The sequence below is a fragment of the Pleurodeles waltl genome, chromosome 2_2 (genome assembly GCF_031143425.1).
Source record: "Pleurodeles waltl isolate 20211129_DDA chromosome 2_2, aPleWal1.hap1.20221129, whole genome shotgun sequence".
Taxonomy (NCBI): domain Eukaryota; kingdom Metazoa; phylum Chordata; class Amphibia; order Caudata; family Salamandridae; genus Pleurodeles; species Pleurodeles waltl.
Window position 1 is genome coordinate 977,302,245 of NC_090439.1, and position 20,184 is coordinate 977,322,428.

General features: G+C 43.4%; 1 protein-coding gene across 1 annotated transcript in view; it reads right to left on the minus strand.

The window, feature by feature from the left end:
* SNTB1 (syntrophin beta 1) overlaps positions 1-20,184 on the minus strand; it is a 385,115-nt gene that overhangs the window by 110,229 nt on the left and 254,702 nt on the right. Inside the window, exon 3 of the mRNA XM_069220684.1 lies at positions 6,305-6,512. Within this exon, the coding sequence (XP_069076785.1) occupies positions 6,305-6,512 (208 nt within the window). The remainder of the gene's footprint in view (positions 1-6,304; positions 6,513-20,184) is intronic.

The following is a 20,184-nucleotide window of genomic DNA, read 5'->3' on the forward strand; positions in this document are numbered from 1 at the left end:
CATATCTATCTATCTATATATACAGTTGCCGCTGGCGACTTGAAAAAGTAGCAGGGCGGGGGGACTAAAACAAAACTAAATAATACAAAAAAATAAATAAACTTACCTGAACTTCGCCGCCGCTCTCCGCTGCACTGCAGGCAAAGGCTCCCAGCCTGCCCTGCACCAATCATAACGCTGCTTGGAGCAGCGTTATGATTGGCTGGAGCCCCCTGGCTGGGCGTTCCAACGCAGACAGGGAGCCTGTACAGGCTCTCTCCAACTCGGCAAGAAAGTGCTGGGTTGGAGAGAGCCCTTGTGCGCTTGTGTGTTTGGCCGCACTGAGGGGAGTGCTCTGTGCACTCACCTCACTGCTCATCACCCCATTACCCTGCCCCGTTAGAGGTAAAAGAATAATAAACAATGTTTATTATCCTTTTATTTTTAAAGGCTTGCAGCTCCTGCTGCTGCTGGCAGGTGGGGGCTGGGGGGTTACGCTCCTATACCCAATCGCAGGAGCACCCCTGTATGTATATATATATGTATATATCTATATGTATATACATATATATATACACACACATATATACAGGTTCAGTGAACGTGAGAATTAAAACCTACACACTTTGCAGATCCCTCAAATTTTTTGATAAGAGTTGGCTGAGGTTCCACAAGAAATAGAGAAATTCTCAGTGCAACAAATTTCTTCAACTCATGGGGACAACACCATGGACCCCAATCTACTCCACTCCTATCTGCCCCAGTCCAATTTACCCAACTCCACTCCAAACTCTTCTGCAATCTATCCAACTCCTCTCCATTCTACCACAATCTGCCCCACTCAACTCTACTACACTCAACTCCATCCATCACACTCCACTCAACCCAAATACACCCCATTCCACGTCACTCCAATCTACCACACCCCACTCTACCCCTAACCAATCTACCCCATCCCATCTACCCCTATCTACTCCAGTCCAATCTACTTCACTCCAATCTACCCCACTTCACCCCATCCACCCCACCCCACTGTAGTCTACCCCATGCCAATCTACCCCACTCCACTCCAATCTTCCTCACCCTGTTCCAATTTACCCTACTCGAATCCACCCAATCTACCCCACTCTACCCCACCCTAATCTACCCACTACACTCCATTCCAGTCTACCCTGCTCCACTCCACTCCAATCTATCTCCATCCATGCTACTCCAATCTATCCTAATCCACTACACCCACCCCACTCCAATCTACCCTATCTACCCCATTCCACTCAACCCCAATCTACTACACTCCATTCCACTTTACCCAATGTACCCCCACTCCAATCTACCCCACTTCACTCTACCCAATCTACCACACTCCATTCCATTCTATCCAATCAACCCAACTCCACTTCACTCTAATCTACTACATGCCACTCAAATCTACCCCACTCCAGTCCAATCTAACCTACTCCACCCCAATCCACTGCACTACAATCTAACCTACCTCACTCCACCCCAAACTACCCAACTCCAATCTACCCCATCCAATCCACCCTCTCCAATCTACCCCACTGTACTCCACCCAATCTACCCAACTCCAAATAACCCCACTGCTATCTAATCTACCACACTTCACTCCAGTCTACCCCACTATAATCTACCCAATCTATCCCACTCTAATCTACCCCACTCCACCCTAATCTACCCCACTTCATTCCAACCTACCCCTCTCCACTCCAATCCACCCCACTCCACTCCATTCTACTCCTACCACTCTACTCCAATCTACCCCATTCCAATCTATCAAACTGCACTCCAATCTACCACAATCCACCACATTCCACTGTTCCGCAATCTACCCCACTCCACTCCAATCTACCCCAATATATCTCACTCCACTCTATCCTGATATACCCCACTCCAATCTACAGCACTCTACCCCTTTTTACTCCACTCCACCCCATCTACCCGATTCAATCTACCCCACTCCCTCACCCTAGTGTACCCAACTCCAATCTACTCCATTCAGCGCCAATCTACCCCACTCCATGCTTCCCCTCTCACAATATACCACACCCCACCCCACTCCAATCTAACCCACTACCCCAACCTATCCCACTCCACCACACTTGACCCTACCCAAATCTACCCTACTCCACTTCACTCCAATCTACCTCACTTCAATCTACCACACTCCACTCAAATCTAAACCACTCCACCCCAAAGCACCCAATCCACTTTACCCCAATCTACCCCACTCCCATCTACCCACTTCACTTGCCTCCACCCCACCCTACTCCCTTCAATTTACTCCACTCCAATCTACCCTGTTCCACTCCAATCTACCCCACTCAAAACATCACTCTTCAATTTGCCCCACCCCAAAGTACCCCACTCCATTATAATCTACCCTACTCTAATCCACCCAATATACCATACTCCACTCCAATCTACCTCACTCCACTCTTTGCCAATCTATCTCACTCCACTACAATCAATTAATCCATCTCCACTCCACCCCAACCTACCTCACTACACCCTACCCCAATCTACTCTACTCCGATCCACTCAATCTATCTCGCTCCACTCTACCCCAATATACCACACTCTTTTGTACTCTACCTAATCTACCACTCTAATCTACCCTACTTCACTTTATTAGATACTACCACATGCCACTCAAATATAACCCACTCTCTGCCAATCTAACTCACTTCACCCAAATCCACCCCACTCTAATCTACCTTACCCTACTCCACCCTAAACTAACCAACTTAAATCTACCTCATCCAAACCACCCCATTTCAATCTACCCAAACTACTCTACTCCAATACACCCCTCCCATATTCAGTCTTCCCCTCTTCAATCTATACCAGCCCATCTCAATTTACCTCACTCCATCTCCACTCAAACCTACTCCACTCCAATCTATCCCACTCCACCCCAATCTACCCCACTCCACGCCAATCTACCCCAATTCTTCTACCACACTAATCTACCCAACTCCCTCATTCCAACACACCCACTACAATCTCCCCAATCCACCCCACTCCATTCTATCCCATTCTACCCCACCATAATCTATGTCAAACTACCCACTCCACTCTAACCCCGATCGTCCCTATTCCAATCTACGCAACTCTACCCCACTCCAATCTATCCTACGCCATCCCAACCCACTCTACGCCACTAACTTTTAGCCATGCTGAACAGCAGGCTCACTGGTATACAACATGGCTAAAACACAATTGCATAGGTGAGGCCTATTTGCTTTGCCAATGCTTGTTTTTGCTGTCAAAGTGATGAGGAAGTTCTCTCTGAGTACTGCTGATGCTCTTTTTGTTCCTCTCCTGGGTTTGAATCCTAATTGGAGGTCTTGCAGTAGATTCTGTTGTTCCATGACCTCCCAGTTTCCTAGTAACTGTTTTAATGAGTTTGCTTGATTACAATTGGATAGAAAAGGGTCTTTAGTTGGCATAGCCTTTCAAATTGGGATGCTCCTTTCAAAGTGGTAAGATGACTGCTTTTTTGCAAGCAGATACTTCTTTTCTTGTGTCATGATTCACTGACTGAAGCGTTGATATTCATGGAAAGGTACACTTATTGCTGCAGAGAGTTGTGAAGAACAACATTAGTATTTCTCAGAAATCTGTTTACTATATCTCTAATTTTTAATTTTGGCCCATCTTTCATTTTAACAGCTGTTCTTTCATTCTCTGTACTTTCAGGACCATTTACCACTTGCTTTTGCCTAAAGGTATTTTAAGATGGTATTCCGCTGTCCTTATGTGGGGTCTGTTGCAAAGAATATTCAGGAAAGGGGAATGGCAGTTCATCTCCATGCTCTGCCCTCTAATAATGCAATTATCTGTAAGGTGGTATTTTCCATTGGTTCCCAATTACCTCTCATACTTGTAATTGGGTTTTATTTACAGTATGGTTTTCATATGTGGTAAATATCACACAGGGTAAATAGCACATCTGATAAATAGCGTCCCTGGACCACAGCTCCTGGGTATCTCTAATATGCAATTATCCTTTGGATGGTGCCCATATCAGGCATGTATGTTCTTAGGATCTCAGATTGACTCATTTTGAGGGGCTCCAGCCATAACCCCTAAGTGTGGTAAATGTTGCATGCAGTTTTTTAATTCATGATAAAAAGGGTAAGTAAACTCATACGCTATTTATACTGGCATGTGGTAATTACCATTATGCCTAATTCATAATCGAGGAAATAGTATGGTACTTGGCAGGACAGAAGACAAGAAATCATTTTTTTGGTCCAGAAAGCAGTATACACAATTACAAAGATATAATATAGCAAAGTAAAGAAGGGTAAGCATTTTGCAGTGCTAACATGTATACCAAAAGGAAGGCTAGGCAAGGCATCTCATCACTGTACAGGCCCCAGTCAAGTCACAATTAAAATACTGTGTTTTACCTGGATTCTCATATACAGTATATATATATAAAAACTAATAAGAAAAGTTTAAAAATGAAAAGATGGGCCAAAATTAAACATTAGAGATATGGTAGACAGAATGAGATCCAGGTTGGGGTTGTGGTTTTGGGAACTGGTTTACCTCCTCATGCTCCATTGATTATTGTAGCAGAACGCGGATCTGGCATAGCGTGACACAGTGACCTAACAGTGCTGCTCCCAAGGTGGTGTACTGCGAAGTGAAAATGTGAGCTGCTGCAATCAAGCTGCGTATGGTTCACCGATACATGGCTCTTTATGTAGGTCTGGCCCGGTATGCAGGTCTATGCATGAGTTTGGTTTTTCAGCTCAAATAGGGCATATACTGGGTTTTTCTGCATTGCGTTCTTCATGTTTTATACTGTTTCCAGCTTTTCTTTTATTCCCTATACTTTCAGGAACGTTTATCGGTGCTTTTGACTAGAGGTGAATTTTTAATTGGGTTTAATTTACCACATGGGTTACTTTGTGGTAAATATCGAATGCAGTAAATAGCCTCCATGGAGCAGAGACATATGGTATTTAAAGCATTTGGTAAACTCATGATCATATGGTGAATGATGAAAACATGCCTTTGCAAGGCATTATCGGGCGCTCCCAGCCCCAAAGCAGTGAATATCATAGGAACGGATCTCCTGCTGTAAAGATTTCTTTGTGCCATTTTTAAATGCATTTTTTAACGCCTGCTCAGAACAGGCGTTAAAAGGAGGCACACCATTTATTAAAATGGGCCTCTATGTACTTGGCGCTAGTCCTGCAAAGTACATCAATAGCGTAAAAAAATGTTGACGCCATTGCCCCTACCCTGCGCCATGGTGAGCCGTATATTAAATACAGCACACACATGGTGGCAGTAGGGAAGCGCTAAGAGGCACTAGAAAAGTGGCCCTGCATTGGATGCAGCGCCACTTTTCTTAAATATGCCCCAGAATGTGAGTGGCTGCTGTCTGCATCAAGTGCAATTTAGCGCTACTTTTTTGTGCTAAATGTGTCTTCTCAACCATTTTGGATGTGAGGAAGCACTTCACATTAAAAAACTAGTGCTAACTTCTGGGTTGCGGTTTGCGTAATTTTCCCAAACTTTTGGATAATTGTGCGAAAGAAAATTAGGTGAATTTTGCACACCTCTAAATGAAAGATGCTTGAAGTTTCAGTTTCTACAATTATTTTCTAGCAAATGTGTGGATATCCCATGTTGCAGACAGGCTGCTTCCCTCACAGTATTTATTTGTTCGGATCCCAAACCATAAAACATTTTACATTTACCCTTTAGCAGTTATATTTCCCCATCCTCACCCTTGAAAGAGTCCAACAGTAGTGCTATTGTTAGAAAATCTGCATTTGTTTCTGAGTTTGGAGTAAGAATGCAGATTTGTATTTTAATCTACAAACAGCCCATGTACATAAAAGGCACAGTTTAAATATACTCGTTTGGGAAGACACCATGGGGGGCAGTCTTCTGGCTACCAACAAGATTGCAAAAGGGAAAGATGTACCACTGGGTCAGCTTCCTCTTGCAAATTGATCACCATCCGAACTCAAGGATTGGTAACCAATGAATGGTTTATGACTGCAATTTGATGCATCCCTTTCCCAACTGCAAATAATAAGGGGGGGCACCCATTTCACGCCCCCTCCTATATGCAGTTCGGAAATGGTTACAAAGTCCTCTTATGAGTTACAAAATCTTTGTACATTATGTAAAAGCCCTTTTGTGGTTGCAGACTCTCTGGTTTTGCAAATCACAAAATTTGCGAACACAAAAGGGCTTTGTACATCTGCCCATAGTGAAATGCATGGTAAATGCACAGTTTCTGAAAAGAAGATAGTTGCACATTTAAATGAAGGTTTACCTTTTCTGCAAGCCAACCAAGATGCCTGATCTCGCGGCTCCCCGCAAACCCGGATTTGCCCAACTGGTCTTTGACTTCAGTTATCACCCTAGTCATGAGGTCGTTCACATTTGAGTGAATAGAATTAAACCAGGAATGGGCTGTGGCAGGATCTTTACTCCTTAGGACCACCGTATGTTTGGCATCCGGCGAGTGAAGTTCCAGGTGTCTGGAAAATAAAGAAAAGGAAGGTTTTTAGAAGGAGAAATCGGGAATAACCATTGTAGCTGTATGCTCTAAACATTAATACAATGCCATTAAGTTAAAAAACAAGCACTGGCAAAGCCAATATGTTTCGCCTTTGGTCCCTATTGGCTTTTCCAGTGCCTTTTGGGAATGCTGTACACCATCAGCAAGGTGCTGTGCCTCATGGCTCCAAGGAAAAAAAGGAAAAATACAAAAAGAGGCAAAGAAATTGCTACAGTAGCCATGCCATTTTGTAGGTACACTAATGTGTCATTAGAAGGGAGTTAGGTGGGAGTAGCACAAGAGGGAGTACTTGCACAAACAGGGACAAACACTGAATGCACGGACAAGTATTAGTGGTAAGACAAGCACACAAAGGGGAAACTGGAAAACACATGTACTGTCAGTGTAAAAAGTACAAAAAGTAAAAAGTACATTTTCTAAAAGTGAGCAGTGGAATGGTAGAAACAAGGAAGCTGGTAAAGAGGCTATTCTCTAGGAAAGGGATAAACACAAGATTGACAGACTGGGACAAGGAAGGCCACTGGTTAAAAAGCAAACAAATGATAGTAACAGTAAGGCCACCCGATTGTAGGAATTGGCTGGCTGTAACACGTGCAAGTTCTTGGGGAACCCACAATAGGTCTTATGGAATCAGACTGCTTGTGCTAGCTAACCGAAGCGTTCTTCTGTTAAGAACATGTAGGAATATACCAAAGGATTGATTTCTCTAACACTATGGACCACGGCATGCATGGTGCCACATTGCAAAATAGACTGGTCATTAGGTTTTGTGATCCAAAGATAAAAAAAGACAGTTATTAATGACCAATTACATGTCAACAGATATTCTGTATATATATTCTTCCTGTGGCTTATGTTGCTCTATTCATCATGTTTCATTTTTTCATGTTTTTTTCTTTGTTCTTTTATCTGAGGACTCATGCAATAAACAACCTTGGTCCAACTTTGTGTCTTACTACATTAGGTGAGGGATATGAGGATCTTGTAGTACACTGTTCTCTCTGGGTGTTTCTTCCTGCATGTGACTCGGAGGCCTAAAAGTCCTAACGCTGAGGCACATATTGATGTTATATGGTATACATATGCCACAGCAGAACATTGCTTTTAAGCCATCTGGCCTACTTAGCCTGGAGAATGAGCCAGAACTCCTTACTGCCTGAGTCCCATGAACACCTTGGCTCCCTCCTCACCCCTGTTCAACTTCTGCCCTGGGTTCTTACAGACACCAGAGGTCTTCTGATCCATGATTCAACCAGACTGGTGAAGCTCCCGGACTACTGCACATCCTGGTTTCTGAGACCAGATCATTCCAATGGTAAATCACTCTATCCCATTCTCCACTACATTCCTTCTTGGTCATTCCTTCTCAACTCAACATGCAGCAAACCCCAAAAACAATCCAGAGCCATCCAAAACCTCATCTATCTACACTGTCATCTTCCAAGGCAATGGCCTAGTCTCTGATTTGTCATCCAAGATTACTCTCAACTAAACTATCCTTTGCATACCGTTTCCAGGTTTTGCTTCTGTGTCATTGCACAAAACACTACTAATCTTTTTGTAAAGGACTATTGACAATTTCATGGAGCCTTGCGTCACAGCAAGCTATCGTCCAAATTATTATTATTGGATTATTGTGGGGGAAATTATCCTTACCATGTATGTTCATATACTCAACACATCCAATGATTTAACAAAAAAACTATTTTTTATGCTATTCTTATCCTAGGCTATCCCACTAAAAGATCTAGTAGGCAGTAACAACAGCGCAGCAAGGAAACATGTTACGCTGCATTGAGAGAAAGGGAGACATCAGAAAGGCACCATATTTACAAACATATGACTTATTTCTGCCTCCTCCTTGAGCTGGTGCACTGAGTGCTGCCTAGTGACAATACAGGAACTCTTGGAATGTTGTTTAAGGGTGACTGACTTACAAGCAGGATTGTTTATGTAAAGGAAGGGACACCTTCCTACAAAATAATTATCCTTAAAGGTTTTCTATGTGTGCTGCAGGATACATCACACATAGGAACAAGAATTTGCCATGCAATAGGTCTTGCATTTGTGAGAGTGAGAGTTAGAGCAAATGGCGCTCTAAATGACAATGCATTTTGTCTATGTGTTTTGGTTTGAAGTGTAGGACATATATGTGATGTGTTTTCGAAATCTGAAATTTGTAGTTTGAATTCTAATTGTTAGTTGTGGAGTTGTGTGGGGTGGAATAGTGTGGTGTGTAGTGGACCTCTGTGGCATGGTAAATATGTAGGGGTGAGAGCTGCACAGAACAGATAGAAAGGAATATCGAGAGGGATAGGTACTTTTGTTAGGAAGTGGTGAATGAACCTGAGACAGAAGCTATGTTGTGGATATCAGCTTCTCACCAGGTGAGTATGTGAAGGGAACCAATACTGCGCGACACACAGGGCGTGTTGGCAGGTCTGCTATAGTTTCAGCTTGCTCACATGGTTTGCTTCACTTGCAATCAAACAACATAGTGGGGGGGAACTGTTGGAAAGAAAGTTCTCAATCATTTTTCATGTTTTACAGAAACACTTCTGGCACTATTCCTGAACGGTTGATGCTGGTTTTGCGAGATAATTTGGGTGGGAAGAAGCAACAGAGGCAGAGAGGGAAGGAGCACGGTGAACGAAAATGTTAGGACATGTAGCCTGTACAGCACATATTCAAATCTAACTGAAAATTAATTACGATTGAGATCTGTGTGTATCCTGCAGGTGACATATGCAAATCCCAATGAGAATATTTGGTGGGTTAATGTATCTACTGCAGAAATTTGGGTGAGATGCTGGTTACAGGTTCCAATTATGAGACAGACCGGTGGGATATCACACCTACTGCAGAGTTTCTTGCATAACCTCAGGTTCCCTGGTTCTAATCAAGGTAAGGTAGCCTTTTCATGGGAACAGAGACCAAATATTTTGTAAGCAGTGTACTGTAAGTGGAAACCCCACAAAAAAATTAAGTACTTTTCACTCTTTTTAGAAATGTTGTCGAACAGGTTCACACATCCGCTGACCCAGTCACCAGTATCTTCTCTGGAACTTGGGATCACAGTTCCTATGTATTTTCTATACACTTCAAATACTACTTACAATGCTAAAGCACTTTTGCAAACATATGTGCATTACACAAACGGCCGATTTATAAGCTTGCCCTGTTGAATTCAATAATTATCACAATCAATAAAAATTCAACACTGAGGTGCTTGGAATTTACTGGATGAGATAATTATTCCATATTTCATGTTTTCTGGAAAAAGCCTGTGGATTTTGGTATTCACCTTACTAAAAACTTGCATGTCCCTGTAATTACTATGCCCCTTCCCTTGTTCAATTCCAGCAGGTTTGGCCTGCTGAAATTTATGACGGGTGTGATCTTACTCCCTGCTCCCAAGGGACAAAGAGGCATGACTGACCACTAGCAAGAAAGGATTTTTAAATGACACTGAAACAAACAAATGAAATGGCTTTGAGTCCACAGAAGTATACAAGAGGTCGTGTGCTTACGTTCGAGCAAAAAAGAAGTAACAATGAGAAATAGAACTATTTCTCCTTGCTGCCCCTGGGAGGCCTACAATTTTGAGGCAGTCCAGGATATACAACTGTTTTTAGAACTGGGAATTAGCCACTGTGTAGATGCTTATGAACGCTCACGTTCCTCCCTGCCGCAAGATAATGCAAGGCAGTGAAATGCTATGTCTTGCGTCACCTTGGATTTATTAAACCATGAAGAGCCATGCAAGGGGTCTTTGCATGTCTTTGTATATCCTAGTTTAGCTGCTTGCATTGCCTCGCGTGATACAAGGGCAATACAAAACGTTGGTAAATCTGGCCCCTGGTCTTGGAAACAATCGAAAAGTCTGGGGTACATGCTCTGCTTAGTTGCTCTAATGGCACACTTGGTTGTAAATTATGTTGTAGTTGGTGCTATCACAAAATTCGTCTCTGTCCCTACATAAGATGATCCCAGCCTATTCACTGATGGTATTATTTATCTGGTTAGTACAACCTATAACATTTGCTAATTTAGTTTCTAGTTTTATAGTGATCTAAGCGATGTAGCTGTATGTGGGGACAGAACACATTAAGAGACATCCAGGCAAACAGAGAGCAACACAAACAGAGACCAACATGCAGGTGATGACTACCCACCCCCAGAATATTAGGGGGCATTGTTTCCAGTCCTGGACTTTCATACGATAGCGGAATGCATTCTGTGTTTTGTAGTCTTGTTGTGTTGCCATTCAAGTAATTCTGATAGCACACGTGAAATCAATGCTTACCTGGGTGCCACCTGACCTATGGGGTTTCATACAGGCCTACCTTCAGGGACGCAGTGACCCAGGAAAAAAGCTTACCATACAAGTACTCATGTTTGCAGATCAACACCAACATGCAGGCACGCATGACACCACACTGGTTTGTTGGCTCAGTGGGCTAATGCACCCCCTGCGGGGATCTGTGTTTGACATGGCTGTCACAGGTTCGACTCTTGGTAGAGTCCCCCTTAATCTTTCATCCTTCTAAGGCTAACTAAATAAATATGATTGAGGTAGCTAACAATAAACGTTCAGGGGTGAAGGTGCACTTCGCAAGTAGATGTCATCTTCTGCACACAGGGAGGCCAGCATGGATGGCCAGACAGCTGCTTGCAGGCGTAGTGACGAGTGGAAACGTTTTTCACTGAAATGGGGAATAACCACAGGCAAGCAGTGTTTGCGCCTCCATTACCCCGTGCTTTTACATGTTCACAGACCATATTCCCCTTGCATACATCTCCAGGTTTTCCCTGAAAATGTGTGTGGGGGGGGGGGGATAAAAAGGGAAAACGCTATTCCTACGCAATTTGTAGTCTTGATGTGGTTGATAACTCTTGCTCCCGACCAAAGTGGGATTCCCCCAGTGCGAGTAAAGAAGGTCTTGAGGTCAGCTAGTCTGCTCAGCAAATAAACTTCAGGGTGGAGAAAAGAAAGAGTGTATTGTTAACGCAGTCAGTCCTCTCTCGCTGTCTGGTGGGTGACTACATGTCCAGCCACTCGTTAACGCGCAAAATAAAATAGAAGTGGAACTGGGACAGAAAAAAACCCACAAAGACCTTGAGTTTCAGGCAGCTCAGTTGTTTTCGTCGGCACTGGCAATAACTGAAAACGATTAACATCTGTAACCTGTGTGATGACGCTCCAGACATGACTCCGTGACGTCAGTCCAGTTGCCCGTGGGCTGAACCCTGCTAAAGACAAGACCGTGAACTGGCCTCGTGCCACTGCCTAGCCCCTAAAAAGGTTAGTGCAACCCGAGCCTGACTGAAAACAAATACTTCAAACTGGGAGCCACAGCACAGAATTTTTCAGTGGTGAAAATCGTGGCAAATCCACTTGCCTCGTTTTGCTTTTAGTGGAAGACATAATGAAACAAGCAGGACTTGGTTCATCCCGTATCACAGAAGAATGTTTGCACCAAAACAAAAATGGAGTAAAATTATCGTGAAACCATAAACAACACGTGGCCATCCTTGATTAACTCCACTGAAAAAGGAAAGCAAACAGACAGCACTACTTTTCTCAGACAGCTGACAGGAAACGAAACAACATGGCTTTGTCCAAAGCATACTTTCACAAAATATATATGAAATCAGTTTGCTCCATATTTTCCCGTTATGCAAATATACACTGGCCCATTCCATACTGTAAATGCACACAGATGCTGCCAAATGATTCGCTATATTATTGCTCCAGCGCAAACATTCTATGCTATGGCGGGACGTTTGCATAAGGAGAGGAGCGCGTGCACTGGAGTGGCGTGCAACAAAATTAGCAAGAGATTTATTGTGTGAGACACTAAGGTCCAGATTTAAGAAGCACTAGCGCCACATTAGTGTCATGTATGCATGTATTGCGCCAGTTTAAAACCTTTTGCGCCACATTATGCATGCGCCATGCAGAATGTATGCAAAGGGGGTGTCCCCCATTAGGAGACCTAAAAAATGGTGCAGTGGAGTTTAAGAATTTCCACTGTATCATTTTTTGCAGCTACTTTTAACGCCTGCTCAGAGCAGGCATTAAAAAGGGGCACACCATTGGTTACAATGGGCCCCTATGTTCTGTTCAGGGTTAGCGCCAAAATGTTGCCGCTAACCCTGAACAGTACATCAATAGCTTCAAAAATGTTGACGGTATTGTCTCCTACCCTGCGTCATGGTGCTGTATTTTAAATATGGCGCACACATGGTGTCGGTAGGGGGGTCGCTAAAAGGAGCAAGAAAAAAAGTGGCGCTGCACTTGGTGAAGTGCTACTTTTCTTAAATTTGCCCCAAAGGGGCATATTTACAAGGCCCTAGCACCACCTTGTGCCGCCCTAGTGTCAATTAATGTTTACGCTAAGGAGGACGTTGTCCCTTACCTTATTTACAAAGTGGTGCAATGCTTGCATAGCCCCACTTTGCAACCCCTTGTGCCACATTATGCCTGTGCCTGGCATAATGTATGCAAGGGAGCGTTCCCTAGCATGGAGGCCCCAAAAAATGGTGCAGTTACATTTACAACATTTAATTGCACCATTTTTTCCATCTTTTTTAACAGCTGCTCAGAGAAGGCGTTAAAATAACACATCCATTTTAATCAATGGGCCTCCCTCTGCTTTGCTGCACTGGCGTAAACATTTTTGATGCTAGAGCAGCAAAGCACCACAATAGCGTCAAATATTTTTACTCTATTTTCTAACAATCGTCATGGTGCGCTGTACTGTAAATACGGCACAACCACAGTGTTAAGTGAGGTAGAGGCGTCACAAAAAAAGTGGCACAGCGGGACCGATGCACCACTTTCTTGTAAATATGCCCCATAATGTTGTACAAAAAAAAAGAAAGACCTGCGGCTCCCCCAGGGATATGGCCAAGCTCACAGTCATCACAAGACACCAGAAGGGTCTTAGAGCCCCTCAACTTCCAACCCTAGATTCCAAGCCCTGGCTGTCCTTCATTCTCTTGCAGTTAGTGGAAGGTTTTACCCTTAGCGTGAGAACAACAGTTGCTGTTTTTGGTCAGTATACTGGCATTGTGGTGTAAATCATCTGGTGGCACCTTGGTTGGCGTCTTTGGCATAAAACCAGAATAGCTCACCAGCCCCACTGCAGGCAGCGCAGGTACTCGCATGGGTTGATGGGTCTTGTTTGTAGGTCTTCATAGCTTCTTGCAAGTCAGTTTCACCTCTCTTGCTGGCATGCCTATTTTTTAGAGCAATTACCAAATTTGTGTTGAATTTAAAACATTCCACGGCATACCAATTAAAATATGAAATGTGCGCTGTTACAATATAATTCCCTCTGTTCTCCTTCAGAACTGATCCTATAATTTCAAGGAGGAGCTCGAACTCTTTCAGCAGTGTCCCCTGTGTCATAAATAGTCTTTCGTCTAGTGTTTAGAAAGAAGTCAATTAATTTCCATTTGGGGGTTGTTCTGACTACATTTTTCCATTTAGTGCTCAAGAGCGCCTTGCAGAGATGTAAACTCTGCCTAGGAAGATGAGCGATTTGTTGAGAAAGAGGAACACGAGCTCAGTTGGGGGGGAGAATAGAAGCACATGGATAAGAGAGAGTAACATGGAGCCCAGCTGTAGAACATATGTATATGGGCGAAAGATAGCAATATGGCAGGGGCAGAAATCCACATAATGGGGATAGCTGGAAAACACATGCACTCACACGGAGAGCATTAACTAAAAGAAAAAAAATCTTCCCTTTATGTCATCAGTGGAAGGTATAAAATCCAGCCTATGCTCCAGGGGAGGAATAAACGTGATTGCTGCAGCACGGAATGCTAGTAAATAAGAAGTAAGCAAATGAGAGTGCCAATAAAGCCAACCAATGGCAAACAATGGGTGGGATATAAGCCCAGCTAAGCCCTCAATAAGCCAGCTATAGTTTTTTTGCAACCACAAAGAGCAGCTAGATGTCTGGTGTGCTAGACCTAAAAAGGGAGGAATCCCCAAGGCTCTAAAATGTAAAAAGGTACTTCCAAACAATAAAGAAGTTATGATCATCTACACCAAATATTCCATTTGTTGTTAAGTATATGAAAAGGTTGTAGTTGTACAGGTGAGAGATCAACCAGGACCCTAATTTCTGCTAAAGACAGAATCATTAAATTCCCTAGGCATGCACATGAGATAGTTTCCTTGTATCCAGAACTATACACTATAACAATCTGTCGGCTCAAATGTCTGAGAAAGTAAGAATAGACCATGCTTTATTAGAAAAGATGAGTGGCGCGCGCCAAGCATTATATTACAAGACTCTCTGGCACTGCTGAATATCATGACTGCCAAGTCTTCCAGCACTCTACAACTCCTGTCTCTTTATGATACCTTTGCAGGCTCCCTTTCATCCTTGCTTTCGCTCTTTCTCTTTTGTTTTTTTCTATCTTTCACTTCCTCCTTCTGTCCCCCTTTTCTGCCTTTCTCTCTCTTGCACTCGATCAAAATCTGATTAAGGAAAATATGTGCTGATTCGATCCTAGAACTAATACTGGTATATCTCGAGCACTGACAGCACCCAGAATGGCCTTAATAACTTCAAATCCCATTTCTATGACAAGTGACAACAGGAGAAGCTAGGGCCTGTGACTCCTGCTACGTCTCTAGGTGCATTCTTTTACCAACATTATTTGACATTTACCTGGGATCCGTGTCCTCACTGAAAATTATCCTTAAAGTACATTGGCCTCCCACCCTACATACAGCTGAGTCCTCAATGTGGGGCATGCATCAGGCATATTCCATCAAAGTTGTTCATATGTAAAATAAATCGCTCTCACAATCTCAAATCTTTAACCAATAACATGTCATATTTGAGTTTTTTGTCATTCTTTTTTAAGGTCTGTCCAGACAGTGCATCAACTTTTAACTATATATATGAAGAGGGTTTTGGCTCCGCCCAAAAGACAATTTTTCTCTCTCACCTGGTGCTATTGACTGTTTGGTATATCTTCACGTCTCCTAAAGAGTGCTTGTACTGAGATGCACGATGGATTATTCTACATCTTAAAAATACTCTAAACCATCCCACATTCAGTTATTTATCTCATAGATACATTGTATTACAAAAAGCAAAAAATATTTATTGTGATTTTTTTTAACTGCATTTTTAACATTTTACGCAGGATTCACAATGCAAGTCAGACCTATTGGCTTTACCAATACTAGTTTCTCCTGGTGCTGTTAATAGTGCGCATTTGCACAGCAGCATTTTAACATCTACTGCTGTACCATGAATTATTTATCACTGGTAAACATTTCTTGGAAAACACTGGCATGTCATTTCAAGTAACACAATATTCCAAGGAAGGGCAGCTTAGTGACTTTCTGGTCTACCCTCAAGGAACACCGTCAAACATTAAATATAGCGCCGATTATCTAGTGCACTGAAGGCTAGGTCGCCTCCTGTGGTAGGACCCGAAGCATGAAAGGGTAGATGCCCAGGATGTGTTGTTCAGTGAAGGAGAATGCAGCCAAGCCCTCTCGCTGACCTTTAAACAACACCTGCCATCATCGCTGGCTTTGCTCTGGCTGGTGAGGGCTTGCTACAATATCCTGCAAACATTTACAATGACCTGCGAAGTGCTAAGAAAGAAAACAAGACACTTCAGAAGAGAAAGAGCTGCAGATTTCAGGGCAAAAATTCATCTTAGGTTCAAAGCGAGACCTGGTTGACCCATATACTTCAGAACTATGTTTAACTGCACTTCTGTGATAAGGTTTTCTTTGAAAATCTCATTAAAGTGAAACACTTGGAGCGGTTGCCCAGCTGTGTTTATTCCCACACTCCTCCACAGTTATATAAATACTGCACAAGGAGCTATTTCAGACACAACCACAGCCAACCAGCAGGGATCACTTGAGTCCTGGCTGGCGAGCGCACAGCGTAGCCGCGCAAAGTACCCGGCTTAGCGTGGCACGCCAGTGAGGCCACAGAGAGCCAGTGGGCCTTCAAAGCGGCTTTTAAACTTTCGGTCTATTTGAGACCTCAGCTCACCCATGGAAGACGGAAACCCACGATTCCTGCCTACTATTTGTAGCACACTGGTTAATCCAAAATCGGCAAATTCTAAATTCCAAAGGAACAAAGCTCACCAGGGCTCTTGCCAGCAGATGATAAATGTATTTATAAGTGGGTTGTAAGGTGCTGTGTGTCCTTTAATAAGAACTTTCGAGCAAAGCGACGTAAAAAATGATCATTCAGAAATGTATGCTATGGCTTTTGTAGTCTGCTCACACATCAACACTTCCATCAAATCTGCCACCTGCCCAGAAGCCTGGATACATGCTGCAGTCCACGCCCTCCTCAAAAATTCATTGGCTGGCCTCAGCCAGCTGAGCAACTTCTGACTCATTTCTCTGTTCCTGTATCGTATTGTGCCAAGTTAATGGAGAAGGCCATCAAAAAACAAGTCATCAGCCACCTTGAACCCCACGATCTACTGAACCACACCCAATCAGGATTTCAGAGCAACCACAAGGCAGAAACAGCACTTGCCACAGCCACAGACAACATACGCAGAATACTGGAGACTGGAGAAACCACAGCTCTCATGCTTCTTGACCTCTCCGCAGCTTTCAGTACAGTCTACCACAACACCTTTGTCAGAAGACTAAGGGCCAGATCTACAAGAAAGTGGTGCATCAGTCCTGATATATATGGCACCTCAGAAATGCCTACCTAACAGCACATTAGTGTAAATCAATTACACTAATGTGGCACAAGGAGGTGCAAGGGCCTTGTAAATCTGGCCCTAAATGACAGGCATCCGAGGTCCAGCTCTCAACTGGATAACTTCCTTCCTCACAGCAAGAACACAACAAGTCAAACAGCCACCCTACACATCTGAATCCCTGGATCTGATCCCTCAGCGTTCACCACCCAGCCCAACGCTAGAACATAACAAAACATAACATAGCATAGCATAGTATAACATAACATTTAAAACGACTCATGAAACTGTAAAAACAGGATCTTAACAATACATGGTAACCTGGTCTAGAAGTAGGAAAGCAAAGTGTTTACAATGTTCCAGAATTTATAAAGTTGGATTAAAAATGCCTGGTGATCCATACTGAGTGCCACCGCAAGGCATCCAGTATTCTGAAAGCCTTGCTACATTGTCTTGTTTGGTGAAGAGTAGGTGTTGTGAAGGACACAAATAATGAGGAAGGGCAGCTCAAACTTTGTTTCAGACCACAAAAGTACCCAACACTAAATGCCCTTAATGGCCTCTTATTACCCTTATGCAAACCAACATTCTAAAGTTCGCTCAACAGGCACAATGAAGTTTACACACACTTGCATGCAGGTCCTAACGGGGAAAAAGGAGGAGGGAACATAGGAAAAAGTGATGATAAAACAATTCAGATGGTCAGAACATGACCTTTAAAACAATTTAATGATACAGGATATTACAAGATGGACATCCAACAGAGCTGCAAAGGATGGTCTGAGAAACTGAAGTGGAGAGTATCTGTGAAATATGTTTTCTCAAAATATAGCGTTGAAGATAAAAACCTACTCTGGAGACACTGAAATTCAATTTCATTTCATCACACTTTGGCTGCATTAGCCCTTGAACACAGCAACAATAGAAACACATGTATTATGCAAAAGTTATACAAACAAGAGACCTTGGACCCTGTGAGGAAAGATTAACAGGCAACCAAGTAAGGTCAATTAGATTGGAGCCATGTAATGACCAAGTTTGGATACGGGTATCAGATAAGGAAATGGGAACAGGGAGACGGGAGATGGGGATAAACAAATGAAAGAGACATATAGCATGGGTACTAGGAATGAACGACCGCACTGGCACAGTATTCATTATCACAGTCTAGTGTATAAGGCTGAAGCCAGCAGCATTGTGCGACTTGCTAGATTTACTCAGTACTGATGCGACAGATCTCCAGGAATACTCCATATTGAAGTGTGTGTGGATCTCCTTCTGAAGTCATGTTCTGCATTCTAGTCATTGATCTGGATTCTCTTTCATGTAATCACATAATCCAGAACCACGGGCTCATCCTTTCTCCAATGGCGCAATGAAATGTGAGGGTGCCCCTACCGTACCGTGCATGGAAGGGACCCCTCCGGACCCCTCAGGCGCTCTCTGGCCAGGGTGCTTGTCTGAGGGGCCCCCTAGAGATTGGGGCCCGCCTGCACCACGTGGGCTGTGAGGGCCTTGTTACCCCACTGCCACTCTCTCAATTTTAACTCTCCAGGTACATGTTCCTATGCTCTGATATACTAATTACAATGCCCAGCAATGGGTCATCAGAAATGTGGTTTGGCTAATCTATGATCAATCGCGAAGCGTAGTTGAGACAGTTTCTGATCTTCTTGAGAAGCTCCGAGGCCAATTACCCAGGGCCTGCAGAACTCAAGGTTAACAAGCCAAACCCTCTGACAAGTATTGCTGTTTCCCCTACAATCACAGAAGACAAATATGACTGCTAGCTCACAGAATTGCCAAGTATCTCTTATTCCGGTTCCTGAGAGTATACGGCCACAGCGGAAAGGGAGAACAACCAAGAGTGGGTGGTTGTGACAGTGTACTGACTGTGTAGGCACACCCGGTGTCAGGGCTGCAGTTTTCTTGGTCAGCTGGAGAGGAGCCACTATTCCCATGCTTCTGGGCTCTTCATTCTTTGCAGTCTTTTTGGAATTGAAGACCTTCACAGAGACATCATGATGAGCTGTATCTTAACTATGCTTTCTGATGCATGCAGGAATTCTATACATTATCAAGTCTCCATCCTTTCTCCTTCAGGTTGCCACATCAGAGAAGTATTTTCCTCAGCCCTAAAGTAGAAGTGCTACTCCTTTAAAAAGACAGGCAAAGATTCCTACCTTTGGTCTCCGTCTTTCTCTAAACAGATGAACAAAGCATTTCTCGATAAAAATGCAAAATCTGAATGAGCCAAAGTGGCTACATTATATTAAAAGAAAGTTTGGTTCCAGCCTAATGACAACTACCGCTTAAAGTAGTCCCCTGTGGGAGCCAATCATTCCAAAATGCATTTTTTTTTTTTGTAAAACTTTTTATTGATTTTCATACCAACATGACAATTCCACATTTTCATAAAGTCGATACAATACAATTTCAAGGTAGTAAGCATTAAAAGTACATCATATACTACACTAAAATAGTATGGATGTGAGGCTGTGCTCCCCATGTCTCCCCACATTCCATGAGTCAGGCATCTCTGTCCTTCCTTCCCTCCGTCCCCTCCCCCGTGTCCCAGGCAATTGTGTATTGTCCATGGTGGGGCGGAGCATGGTTCAAGGGTAATTCCTCTCTAGTCAGCCCATCCCTGCCAGACCTCGTGCGCCAGGTATATTGCTCTCTCTAGGGCCATGACATGGTCCATGCATTTGGCCCATTTAGAGGTGTGTGTGGGGCAGACTTGTGCAATATCTCTTTTTGCTGTTACAAGACCCAACCACAGTAGTGCTCTTTGGTACCTCCTCCCTTCTATACTCTTCATAATATGTATGTAGTATCAGTCTGGGGTCTCTAGGGATGGGCAAGCCCTCTACCTCCCCCATAATGTCTAGGATATGTTACTAATA